Below are 14,326 nucleotides of genomic sequence, written 5' to 3' on the forward strand. Positions count from 1 at the left end.
CAATATCTAGCCAACATAAAGCCACCTATTATCTAATTATAAAAAATTAACGTATTTGATACAAATAAACTTCAATGTTAACTTTTCATGTTTGAATATTTGAATAAATTACCGTCATTTTCTTTTAACGAGTTTTTCAAGTTGAATTATACTATTCATTCTTGTCCTAAATTTTCATCTAGTAAATCCCAAGCTATAAATTGCAAAAAAAAAAACAACAACAAACAAACAAACAAACAAACAAACACAGGACAAAATTGCCCAAACCTTCGGAACGCACTTTAAGATTATGGTAAGTTATGTCAAACGTTGTATTCTTTTAAGGCTAGAGTAAAAACTAAGTTACTACTACCAGACCGTAATCAGAGAACATTGTTTTTGCATTAACTAGGTTCTTTTTTTTTTATTCCATGAATGAGATTTAAAACTCGTGCAAGGTACATTGTGTTCCTTATTGTTGATGCACGAAGATTGGACTCACAATGGGATTGAGACTGTCAAAAAGGGAAAAAATTGACATTTTCACACATACACTCACACACACACACACACACTTTTTTTTTCAAATAATATCCATTCACTTCCAATCAAAATAATTAATGCACTTTGGTATTACTGTACAGACATAAGAAAATAATTCTTTTGAAGAAAACTTAAATAGTTAAACATTTTCATGTTTAGATAAAACAAATAAAATGACAATGTATACCTATACAGCAGTTGCCGGAAAAAAATGATAATGGAAGTATATTATACATGTATCTGAAATAAAGGCATCCCTCTGAACAATTCTCCTTAGCTGCAAACCTAACTATCCTTTCTAAGCATATACTCCTTCAATATGAAGTACTAAAAACACGCGCAAACACACGCACACAAACTCGCACCCACACACAAGAAACCCCCAACAAAACAAAATGAGAATGGATTATTACTTTTTCTGTTGTGAAAATAGCCTCTGATCCCGAACAGGAAGTATTGGTGGTTTTTATGCACCTGAGGCTCCATTAAGACGTATACATCTATGCGCAATGACTCAGCATTTTTTTTTTTTTTTGTTGTTGTTGGAGGGGGCATTTTAACTTCTGTCGGTATTGTGTGCGCTGAGACCCTTCATATTATATTGAAAACCACCATAAAAACCAAATATTTGCGTACGTCGATATCATAACGTCTTTACACTGTTGTGTCAAGGCAAGATTTAAGATAAGGGAGTGATCAAATTGATGATTATTAACCTAGTCAGTCTTATCAATTTCGTCATCGCAAGTTTAAAAGGGATGGTTGGTAACTGATCAGTGGGAATCAGTGGGGATGATTGTTCCAATCCTTGTGGGATTCATTTAAGAGTACATCATGCATTTATTGTTGTGTGAAAATTATTCGCTTCAGAATGGTCTTATATTCAAGTAATGTGCAGTTTAATCGCCCCGTCACTGTACAGGCATGCTAACCTGGAAGCATTAAACTGCACATTACTTGGTAAAATCGGTAAACCCAAACAAATGGAAACACGCCCAGTAGTCAGTAGCCAATGAGAGCAAGCATGCATTAATTCATACACCACCACACACATCGCAACCAAAAGTCTGGATAACATCGTCTCACCTCCCCGGGATAATCGACCGTAGTACATTTGTACATTATTACTCTCATAGTGCGCGCAGTCTTGTTCAATGCGCTACTTTAAGAACAACGCTTCGAGGGAGAGAGATATAGCGACTGGTAATTCAACTGCATTATTTTTAACTACAACTATTGATTCGCTATCAACCATTCTCACCAGACGTTCAAAATGGCGGCATCGGGTGATGTCAAAAGTAAGCCATATTTTCCCTATGATTTCGTGGTAGATTTAGATGAGTGCTGATACAACTGATTAGGTGTCGTTTGGCATATTATTACACCCAGTGTAAGGGTTTGTTTCTATAGGATTTTCCCTTTAAATAATGTGGTGGGGTACATATGTTAGGAGAAAAAGGTTCAGTGGAAGTGTTTCAGCCCTGCATTCAATTGATAACACAACTTAACCAATGTTGGAAAGGTTCCAGATAGATTAATTGTATAATTCACACGTTTGTCCTGCATTGCACGGACCGCTGTCGAGTCGTGCCTATATCATAAGTTACAGCATAAATTTGCATTTTTTTTTTTGTATTGGTCATTTTGTGAAATCTTGTTAAAATGCGTGCGTTTTACTGTCATTTATTTTTTTTTTCTTTTATGCACTTCATTGCATTCTCGGCTCAGAATATACATCTTAATCTCGATGTCTCTTCAGTAGATTAATGTCACTTCAATGTCAGTTGTATGTTATCTTATTCCGATGCCGTCTCCATAGAGTGGTTATCATGTCAGTAGGCCCTACTCATGGAAATGAATAGTCCACAATAAATAGTTTGCGTAGCAGTATAGTCTTAGTACCTATATACAGACCTCAGTTAAAGCGTTAAAGCGTTTAACACATTAAATGAATGCACGGTATATCCTTCTCACCCAGTGGTTTTGGTGACGGGCTCGTCGGGCTACATAGCCACTCACATTGTGAAGCAGCTCCTGGAGGCCGGCTACAAGGTTCGAGGGACTGTGAGGAGTCTAAGCAATTCAAAGAAAGTGACGCCATTGAAGGAACTCTGTCCCAATGCCGCTCACAAGCTGGAGCTGGTGGAAGCCGACCTGGTAAAAGATGAAGGATGGAAAGAGTGAGTTTGTAGTGCATTAATAGCAAAGTGAAAATTGACAATATAAATAATACGAAGAAAACCGTAATACTTGCAGGTTGTAGTATGCCTCCAGAAAAAAATAATTAAATAATTTAAATAAGTGTGATAAGGGCTGCAATTTAGTTGAAATAAGATGAAACGAAATGTATTATATATACGACGGGTGTTTCGTTTCTGTTTCTATAATGCGATCCCCTTGTAGAGTCGAAATAATCGACGTAGAAATGTCTCAGTGATAATCTTAAACTTCCGAGTCAATAATTACACTTCATCGTGACAGAAAGTTTCATTCAGGTTTATAAAATGGGTTCAAGAATGTAGCCAATTGGAAGTGCTGAAATGAGTCACGTGTGCGTTCATGATTTCTTATTATATCCCTCATGTAAAGCTTCTTGCCATAGGATTGTACAGAGCACGAACATGGTGTAGTTTTACTAGCTAGCTACGAGCAGCTGGATGCGGTGCAATTGGTTACTAGCCAGCGTGATATAGTACTTTTGGGAATCCACGATTTGCAACCAATCGTGATCGTGTGATCGATATCTACATTTCTCACTTAAGAATGTACGCAGTGCGCGTAGTAGCGATACTTTTGAGCGACAGTCCTGTGGCTTGTAGCTAGCTAGCGCTAAGAGAGCGCGGAGCGCGCGGTGTGCGACAGCATTACAGAAATCTGTGGTGCGAGATGGCGGTGGCGTGGGTGTGTAACGTTAGTGGACGTGTGATCATCGCAATGCATTCAGCTCAAAGTGACTGCTTCAAGTATAAACGGAAGAATGATCGCAGGATGACACCATATCAGGTACGAATTAGGAATAAACTAAAACCGATTTTGAAGATGATCTGGGTAACGGTGCCGCTTTAGGCCTACTTCTAACGTAGTCCTGGACCTCCTCGATCTTTCGGAGTTGTGCACGCTGTAGTGTAGCTCGTGTGTAGGAATCAACAACAGCGCAGCGGTGTCGTTCGCTACTCGCTGCACGCACTGCTGCTGCACTGCTACGGCCTAACGTTAGATTTATCGTTCACGAAAGCTGCACACTTTTCCAAAAGGGAACCGTCATTACTCTGGTAAAATGCTCGAGAGGGATATAAAACAAATATCGACTGCTTTCTTTCGGGCCATGGTAAAACTATTTGACCTCGGTGATGTCTCAACAGTGCCATGTCCCTCGACTTCGTCTCGGGACATAGCACTGTTGAGACATCACCTCGGTGCAAATAGTTTTACCATCTCCCTCTGCAGCAGTCGATATTTGTATACTATTGCACGGCCGTGCAAAAAGCGTAAAGTCACTGACGTCACAATGTTTACACTAGCAGTGCACACTCAATCAGTTGTTACAAGTGCATCGCGCACTACTATACGCGCTGTCAATCCTGTAAACAATTTCCAGTTCGGGCTGCCAGCCGGCCTTTCTTGTGCATAACATGTGGCGTACTTGATACGCTTATACGTACAGTACTTATATGTGCGGGATTTCCGAGTGCGACGTGCGTAAATGTTTGGGACGAACATCTTCGGACATCTTGACTTTTGAGCGAGTGCTACATGTAGATCACTGGTATTGACCCACAAAGGTACATGAAAAATGCTGTTAGTTTTGACCCATTTTGTAAATAATACACAGGTTTGAGTTCGTGACGTTAGTGGAGACGCAGCTCACTCTCGGGTATTTACAATGTATAGTGCGCTACATCTCCACTAACGCACTCTCACCTGTGTATTATTTGTATACGATCAAGTTTCGTTTTATTCAGAATTGATATTTGGATATCGCATGATAGAATATCTTCCTATTATGATAGAAAATGACCTGAACAATAATATCTGTTCTTTTGTATTTCTCTCTTTTTAAGTTACATTACGTTTTATTATGGAAAAATGGCATGTGTATGTACAACTCCATATCCTGGGATTTTCTGACATTGAAATATCTATCATTTGCACTTATAACTTTAGCCCAAGCGTGTCATAGATACATTAGGTTCATCATGTCACGGCTCTCATTTGAACGTCCACGTTTTGGACTGTTTGGAGTTCAGAGCTACGAAGTATTTCAAGCATTTTAGGGTCCATCTCACGATCTCACGCATGGCACCCATTTTTCTCACGTATTGGGTGAAATCTGCAACTTGGACCTATTAATAATGAGCATATAGATCAAATACCAAGTATTAAAGTGATAGTTGCAATCGAAGGCGTATTTCCCTTTTTCCTTTCAAAAATAATAAGTAAAAAATAGTCACTTAATGCACCTGATCTCACCAATAAGAGCTAAAAATTGAATAAACTCCCTACTAATCCCTCCCTCACCCTCGCTCGCGCGCACATGCGCGCACCAAGACGTTGAGTTATGAAAATCTCACTCATAAAAATTTTTTGAACTTGGCATCCCTGGGAGTTAGCAATACACATCAAATGCTTCTGCACTCCAATTTGTATTATTGCAATCAGTCACTGGGAAATACTCCAATCTCAGCAAATATTGTCCAAACTATTGTTTATCGAATATTGCCACCATTGTACCAGCAATATGGCGAATGTGATGCAGTCTGCTGCAATGGGCAAAGATCAATGAGGTCAAGTCGTTCTAATTTGCCTTACAAAAAATACTTTTCTTTCTTTTATTGTTACCAGTATAGGTGAAACCAACGACCGAGAGGTTATGTTTTCTGTTCAATATATCTATCTGTCTCTTTGTTTGTGTATAAGATAACTCGAGAAGATAAAACCAATTGAAACAAAATTCTTCAATGTTTTCTAGGTATGTTCATGATGAGGTAAGAGAGAAAAACATAATTTTGGGTCATGAGATCAAAGGTCAAAGGTCATAGGAAGAGTTCATTAAGGACATGAAGTACACCTTAATCCCCCAATTACTCTGCCACGAATGATCCTTTCTTCCTTTTTTTTTTAAAACCAAAATCAATTTGGGGGTCAAAGGTCAAAGGGCATTGAGTCATAACAGGCTGAAAAATTTATATTTCATCAGGGTAAATTTTAGAAACAATTCACTGGACCACCGCACGTACTATGGTTGTAAGATGGTATATGGTATATTGACCGATATGCCAGACATGATGTCTGACTTGCTTGCTCCAGGGCCGTCAGGGGATGCAGCCATGTCCTCCACACCGCCAGCCCGCTCCCTGTGCAGACTCCAAAGCATGAAGATGAACTTCTCAAACCCGCCGTAGAAGGCACAACGAGGGTTCTCCAGGCATGCGCAGATGTCGGAGGAGTGAAGAGGGTGGTGGTCACCAGCTCGTGCGCCGCTATTTCTGGTAAGATCATATTACAGAGTGTTCCAATTGCAGTTGGCCTTGATTGCAAATGAAATTGGTATGAATGTTTAATTTCAAAAAGAAAATATGATTTCATACTCGAAAGCTAATAGCAAGCGTCACATCAAATCAAACCGACTCACAGTTATAAAAATACTAAAACCAACCTATATCTTGTTTTCAACCATTTTCAATATTGTTCAAATGGTTAATGGTAATGGAAATTTTGGCAAACAGGACGCAAAGATAAACAATACAGTTTAACCCCTTTCTTTTGGAAATCAGCAAAATTATGTATACAGTGAATTATCTAACAAGCGTGAAGGGTAAACAATACAGACTGAATAAAGTCATACAAATATCAATTGTAGTTATGTAGGAAGACAAGTTTAGAATCTTTACATGAGGTATGACCTGAGATGAATGCAAATTTGAATCAAGATAAAAAAGTAGTCATTGACATTTCCATGAAAAGAGCTAGGAACTTGCTTGAAACGGACAATGACAGTAAACAATGTGTAAGATATTGAACATAATTATATAATATACATGTAAATGTTCCTATGTTTATACATAAGAGAGAATATATATCTATCTCTACATGTATACAATTTTGATATATAGTATACAATGTCATGTAATATGTATATTATATATTCATATTTATACAACACCTTAGAATGATGTCGAATTGTGATTGGCCAAGAACATGTCACATGACATTCAATAGAAAATACAGCTGTACCTATCAAACTCATTGAGAGTGACAGCCATGCAATAGGCCCCTGGCATAGGCCTATTGCACGGCTCGAAGGTACTATAGCACGGCTTCGCGGGGGGCTACTAATGCACGGCCGCTCACACCACAGAACTCTACGTAGAGTTCTGTGGCTCACACTAGCAAAGCGCCAGCAAACTACGTGCTGGCCGGCTGCGCTGCGCTGCCGGTAAGTCTCACAGACCAGGCGCGGCGGAGTTCTGCAACGTTAACGTGTACGCGCAGCTACTTTACCTAGCTAGTTAGTTGCTAGACAGAAAGATCCGTCTGTCCGGAGGACTCTTTTATATTTTGCCATTAACGCTGTACCCCCTCCGTATACGGAGGGGATCCGTGAAGCCAGATGCAATCTAGTCTCCGCGGAACATTCCCCGACGGACAGATACAGGCCGATCTTTCGGTCAAGTTAGTTGCATGTATTGCGGCCTTACCTACTGCTGTGTTTTTACTCTTGACTCTGAGCTACGTGGACCACAGTGATCTACCGACATCTCAGATCGGCCTAACAGTCAGGCCTAACTCGATCTAACGATAGTGTAGAATGGGTATAGACCCTGCCGAGTTTGTGATTCCTGTGACTGTGTGGTCGAATCATGACGAGTGTTTGAAAGCAGTACAAAGGGTGGTTTACAATTCTCGGCCTAATTGTTACATTTATTTTTGGGCCCTCCTGAGTTGGCGGTCACTAATTTAGTACTGTGATTGTGGACAAGGTGTTGTATAAAACGAATAATTTATGATTTTGTTCGTGCATTGGGACACGTAATATCGCACGAGGCGCGAGATAAGCCACTGGTCTATTCAACGCGCCTTGTTGAATAGACCAGTGGCTTATCTCGCGCCTCGTGCGATATTCGTGCCCTGATGCACTCACAACTCATAAATTATTCGTATAGCGTATAATGTGGATATGGGTAGATAGATAGAGAAAGAAGAAACAGAGGGGGGAGGGGAGAGAAAAGTTGTGTATTTATACGAGGTTTATTTTTTGAATGCCTATTGGATGTTCGATGTGGTTTGATGTTTTCCTAAGACCTGATGGAGAACAACGAAACGCCCATAGACGAGAGCCAGTGGAGGAACCTGAAGAGTCCCCTGAACGACACGTACGGAAAGAGCAAAGCTCTGGCCGAGAGAGCCGCCTGGGACTTCGTGGAGAAAATGCCAGGTACTAGTAGATGTTTCATTTTCAATCGAATCGTTTTATCAGGCCCGGTGTGAAAAAAAAACGAAGAAAATTAATTGTTCCTTAATTTGCCAACAATTCTATGTTTTCCAATGGCAGTAGTCATCGAAGTTATGGCTCCTAGAAACTATCACACTTACATGTTCTTGTGAAATGATAATGGCACGAAGGAAGGTCACTTTTGGTGCATGGTGATCTTTAAACTTAGCCTCTGGGTTTCTTTTCATTGTCAGCTGCTGCTTTATTCAATCATAAATAAATACTCACGTATACTGGAATGCAAAAAGGTATAATTCATAGCACTAAAGTGCTAGGTAGACCAAACTCTGAAGGCCTCGATGCACCGAGCACGGCAACAGCAACGGTTCGGATTTTTTTTTTCTGATTTGGTGCTCGAAAAGGAACCATGTCTGATTCTGTTACAAACTCACTTCCCCGCAAATACTTTTGTTACAAAATAAATCTTCAATAGGTGATTTTGCTGCTCTTGATTTTGACATAAGAATAAAATTTGGGGTGACTTTGTACCGAATTACTGATTTTCTTAACAGAACAAGACAAAAAAAAAGAAAAAAAAAAAGAAAAAAACAAACAAACAAACAGGACAGTTGTCGTATACCGTCAGTGCTCTGTGTGCCGAGGCCCTTGACACGAGTGAAAGCAAACCTTTATGTCTATAATCAATGTGATAATAATCGTTCCTGTTGTCTTCTTTGGCCTTATTTTCATTCAAACTTTCCACTTTTCACCTGGTGCCAGCTGAAACCAGGTTTGAACTGGCCACCATCAACCCGTCGGCGGTGCAAGGACCCGTTCTGTGCGGTGCGCCGGGGGCCAGCGTCCAGATCATTCAGATGTTATTGGAGCGCGGTACTCCGGTGGTGCCTAAAATCAATTTCCCCGTCTGTGACGTTCGCGATGTGGCCAGGGCCCACGTCATCGCCATGACCCTACCAGAGGCAGCGGGTGAGTCCATCCAGGGGAAGGGGAATTCCAGGTTCTTATACAAAGAGGGACTTATCATTGAGCAACAAATACGAAGAACAATAATCCCAAACGAAAAACAAAGCTGCACTGTTCTAGAGCGTTACTGAAGTCATAGAGAATGAAATCTCATGATGATAATGATGACTATGATGATGATTATCACTTGTTATCATTTCTATCATTATTTTCGCCATCATTATTTCGGTTAGAAACTGCTCTGTCGCTTCAACGCATGTGATAAGGGTGAATTCAAATAAGAATTGCATCCAGAACGTTAATATTTGAAAAATTTCGAATGATGGTTTAAATTTGAATAATGACTAACTGATTAAATCTTTCATCGATCGATTTTACTATTATTGTATCTACTGTAATTTCGGTTTTTTTTCCCGACATCTATTAATTTATCATTATCATCACTTTAATTGAGTTGCTTCAATTTCTATAATTTTTTTCTGTTATTCATGATTCAGGTAACCGACACATCATTTCACCGTACAACCTATGGTTCAAGGAGATGTCGGAGATTCTTCGCCCTGAATTCAGGGACAAAGGTATGGGGAGACACAGACACACTGTCCACGTCCCGATCACAACAGACCGTACATACATAGTAGGCGTGTCTTCATCAGCCCAAAGTTCAAACTAAATAACGGGACATTTTGCGGTCTTGGAAAATAGTCCGATACTGCGATATCGCGCCAGTTCATGAATTAGCGCGCTAATTGACGAGCTAGCCCGAGGTTTCCTTGGGATATTTTCCCGATCAAATAGTAAGCTATTTGCGTCTTCACCGCACAAACGGCGGGCTAATTTGACTTCGGGAATTTTTTCCCTACCGCGTTTTGAAAACTCGGGCTGATAAAATCCCTAAAGGGGAAATCAGTGGGAATCAGTGGGAATGCTTGGGGATGATTTTTCCAATCCTTGTGGAATTCATTTAAGAGTACATTATATATCTATTGTGTGAAATTATTTGCTTCAGAATGGTCTCATATTCAAGTAATGTGCAGTTTAATGTTCCCAGGTTAGCATGCCGTACAGTGATGGGGCGATCGTCAACGGGCCGTTAACGATCGCCCCGTCACTGTACAAGCAAATAATTTTCACACAACAATTTATAGATATATAATGTACCCTTAAATGAATCCCACAAGGATTGGAACAATCTTCCCCAAGCATTCTTACTGATTCCCACTGATCAGTTACTATCCATCGTGCATGTATCATTACTGTAATCGTGTACACACCAGGGTGGAAGTGTACATTCATTACGTACAGTTGTATATTCACATGTAATTATAGCAAGAACCATATCCAACACACAGATAAAAGTTTTCAAGGTTTAGATTTTGTCATGGACGAGATGTTTCATCCAGTATATCTTCTTGACCAACGTGAATTTAAGTCCATGTGAATCTGCCTATCGATAGTAATAACACCAAAAGCGAAGAAGTGTCACTGCAAGATTAACGTTTGTCAAATGAGGACATAAGTCACATTCATTGTCTTATTCAAAAAATTACACGTTTCAATTTCGATTCCAATTTCAATTTATTTTCATATTTCACGTGAGAATGGCACGGAAAATGAACTACCACAATACCAAAATTACAAAATAAAAAGTACAAAGGTCTGCTTACAGTATAGTGTTGGGCCATGATCAAAGCATGAGAAATATGATGGGGCCTACGTATTAGCAAGCTTAGTTGTTCAGGCTTTCCAGAATGAGATGACGTATTCATAGGGGAAAATGGAGGACATCATACCTATTTAGACAATGGTAACATTGAGGGGAAATGATGAAAGAAAGAAAACAAATAAATACAAAACCTAAAACAAATGTTACTAAAGCAAACATAGAGAAGCCACATGATGCAACAATATCAGTAACACATTACTAAAAGCAAAAAAAAAAAAAAAAATGAAGGAAAAAACAACATTCATTAACTCGGGAAAGTATGAGTGCAAACTGTGAATACCCCTTTTAATTATGTTGTAGTCATTATTTATTAAATGACGTAAGATTGTTGTTGTTTTTTCTGTTTATCATTTGTAGGTTACAGACCTCCTACTTCCGTAGCCCCTGGCTTTTTGCTCCGATTTGCCGGATTGTTCAGCCAGAATGCTAAAACTATCTCTCAGTTGTCTGGACATGTGGCTAAGTTTTCGGACACCAGGGTAAGAAAGTCATGCCATACTATCTATATAAAAACAATAACAAAACACACCTTCAAAGTCTTCAGCAGTGTTCAGCGCATATTCAAAAGTATGTAGAGGCAGAGATCTCATAGAAGAGGAATATCATTACTGAACATGAACATTACTGAGTTATTAAATTCATTATATACTTTTTTTTTGTAAAAAGAGAAGTAGTTTTTCATACGGTCAGGTATTTTTTTACAAATTAATGTAAAGCATCATGTCTACAGTAAGGGTGTATTCTGTAATTGTGACATTTCGCACTAAGACTCAGTCATTCAATAAGAGATTGAAGAAGGCAAGGACGCTAGGGTAGGCCTACATGTTGCTCCCTTTCTATTGTAAGAGAGGCGTGGGTCGCGCAAGACCTGAATATTTGATGAGGCATGCTAGCGCTGGAACCCAGTATAATCACCAACATGAACGCTCGTCATGCATAGTCGGGAACAACCCATGTTCAGAACTACTAAAGATGTCTGACACAAAGCGACAGTATAATAGCTACATAACAATGTCCTACTTAGGCATTCTTCGTAATGCCAAGATGTGTTTCAAATGTTGCACGTGCACTCCTCGACCAGCTGTTTTCAAGTTTACAATTTTCATTCTCTGTGTAATTTCTGGTCAATTCTTACGACATAATTTCTATTCCTCGATCAATTTGTTTACCTCCGTATTACGTTCATAACATCAGCTTCGACAGGTTCTCGGCATTACCCCGTACGACCCCAAGGACTCACTGATCGACATGGCCTACTCCTGCATCGAAAAGGGGTTCATCGTCCGCAAGAAGGGTTACTACAACCCGAAGGATAAACAGGAGACGAGCTAGGCCGACAGGAGAAGGAACAAAACTCTGGAGCACTTGGATCTGGTTTTTATAGCAAAAAAAAAATTAAAAAAAATAAATAAAAAGTCTGAAGACAACATGCTGAAAGATGCAAGCTTTCATGGACGAAATAAAATTTCAGAGAAAGTTTTGACGTGGCGACACTCTCATGCATCTATGCATCTATTGTTGTTACCAAAAAGAAAACTATTAACAAGCTGTGGTTGATTCTGTGTACTTTTTACCTGGGGTATACTTCAGTTGTTTAATTCAACCATCTATTGTAAGTGTCTCATGATTTAATGTTATAGTAGAAACAGCTTCTTTATTTGAATCCTAATCTGGTCATATACCTTTGCATATCATATCGGCTCTTTTTCTTGGATTAAACCCTATTTTTGGTCATGCGTTATTTATATATATTATGTTCTCATTATACTATGTATTATAATTTATACTTTATGCCAAATGATATAATAATTTTTTACTCACATAGTGAGTCCCACAGGGAAGTCTATTAGGTCCACTTTTGTTTCTCGTTTATATAAATGATTTTTGTAGGTCATCAGATGTTCTTTCCTTTATTCTCTTTGCGGATGACTCAAATTTATTTTTTTTTTGCACAATAATCCTCTTACTCTTGTAAATACAATAAACTCTGAATTAGAAAATGTCGCGCAATGGATAAAGGCAAATAAATTTTCTCTTAATTTTCAAAAAACAAAATATATGATTTTTAGCAACTCTATAGAGGCACTACCTGTTGACATTGTTTTTGATGGGACTCCACTGGAAAACGTTTCCCATATTAAATCTCTGGGAATAAAAGTTGATAACAAGCCTTCATGTAAATTCCATATTGATTATGTTAAACTATTTCACGAAATATTGGTATAATTAACAAGATTACATTTTGTCTTCCTTTGTCGTCTCTGCTTACTTTATATTCATCTCTCATATTGCCATACTTAAATTATGGTATTCTTGCGTGGGGAAATACATATCAAACATTCTTAGATAAATTACTTTTATTACAAAAGAAGTCACTCCGTATCATATGTCATACTGCATTTCTGTCTCATACTGACCCGTTATTTTTTGAAAATAAAATATTGGAAATTAACAATTTGTATTTGTATAATCGAGGACAATTCACGTATAATTATGATACAAAAAAAAATCTTCCAAATACATTTTAAACAATGTTTCCAAGAAATCAGTCCGTTCACAATTACCCAACAAGGCGTTTGAATGAGTTTCATTTGCCCTTTTTCAGAACTCTGCTGGCTCAGAACACCTTTATTTACGATGGGCCAAAGTATTGGAACTCACTTCCTAATGATATTGTAACAGCACGAACTTTGAATTCTTTCAAGAATAAATTGAAATTATTTTTTACTAAAATCTTATAACATACTACCAGATTAGGTTTGTTTAATTAACTCAATTAAGTTATCATTTTTTTATATACATTAATCATTACATATCAACTATTTTCTGTCAGAGTAAAATAATCTGTCGAATATAAATTCTCCTCAAATGTTACAGATATTGAACAAGGTATCATTGTGTCTATTTTTTCCTTTTAATATGTCCACTCTTTTGTATTTTTCTGGTATATGTACCCAATTCTTATATTCCAAGTATCATTCAAGGGTGCGTCTTATTACTCCTGCATCCTGCAGTTCAGTTTGCTTGTGTCCACGATGGCGTGTGTCACTTTCATTTTCTTTCTCTTGTTTCCCTTTTTTCTTTTTTTTTTCGTTCTTTCCTGTTATTTCATTTCATGTCAGTTGACATTATTTTGTCTGTAGTTCATGAAGTCATTATTCTTTTTTTATGTATTTCTGAGGGTCCCATATCGTACAAGCTTGGCTTTTTAGTGGGACCCTCCATTTCCATTCCCATCCGTGTAAAATGCTTATGTATATACCTTATAAATGTAATTACGTTGTTACTCATCATCACATGTATCTTATTAATGTACTTTTTTTTTAAAATTACTACAAATTTGTTTTGTTTATGCATTGTATATAATTTCTCCTGTTTATTTAATGGAAATGAAAAATAAAGTTGAAGTTTATATATACGTTAGTGTGCACACTTAGTGCAGATTTAATGTAGGTGTCGAACTGGTTTAAAAGTAATTGACTTTCATTTAATATTAGTAAAACAGATTTCGTTTATTTTAAGCATTCAGATACTAATACTAGTTCAAGTTAAATAATACTGTTCATTCTTGTCCTACTCGCATTTTGGAAAATTTTCATCCACTAAATCCCAAGCTATTAATGGCACAAAAATCCATAAGACAAAATAATGATCCAGACCTA

General features: G+C 38.1%; 1 protein-coding gene across 1 annotated transcript; it reads left to right on the forward strand.

Annotated features, from left to right (window-relative positions):
- Positions 1–1,607: 1,607 nt before the first annotated feature.
- LOC139725919 (uncharacterized) lies at positions 1,608–12,020 on the forward strand. Its single transcript, XM_071637000.1, has 8 exons — positions 1,608–1,820; positions 2,501–2,702; positions 5,830–6,011; positions 7,823–7,957; positions 8,735–8,941; positions 9,436–9,516; positions 11,022–11,143; positions 11,859–12,020. The coding sequence occupies exons 1-8, from the start codon at positions 1,796–1,798 to the stop codon at positions 11,994–11,996; spliced, it is 1,092 nt and encodes a 363-aa protein (XP_071493101.1). The 5' UTR covers positions 1,608–1,795; the 3' UTR covers positions 11,997–12,020.
- Positions 12,021–14,326: the final 2,306 nt, after the last annotated feature.

This window comes from Diadema antillarum, unplaced genomic scaffold (genome assembly GCF_040938485.1).
Source record: "Diadema antillarum isolate AM-2024a unplaced genomic scaffold, OU_Dant_1.0 seq00000068_RagTag, whole genome shotgun sequence".
Classification (NCBI taxonomy): domain Eukaryota; kingdom Metazoa; phylum Echinodermata; class Echinoidea; order Diadematoida; family Diadematidae; genus Diadema; species Diadema antillarum.

What these genes read in the sequence shown, in the direction of transcription:
- LOC139725919 (XM_071637000.1), top strand. Translation starts at nt 1,796, where the DNA reads ATGGCGGCATCGGGTGATGTCAAAA. An exon ending in CTCGTGCGCCGCTATTTCTG is followed by an intron (nt 6,012 to 7,822) that starts GTAAGATCATAT and finishes TGTTTTCCTAAG; the next exon opens with ACCTGATGGAGAACAACGAA. An exon ending in GACCCTACCAGAGGCAGCGG is followed by an intron (nt 8,942 to 9,435) that starts GTGAGTCCATCC and finishes TTCATGATTCAG; the next exon opens with GTAACCGACACATCATTTCA.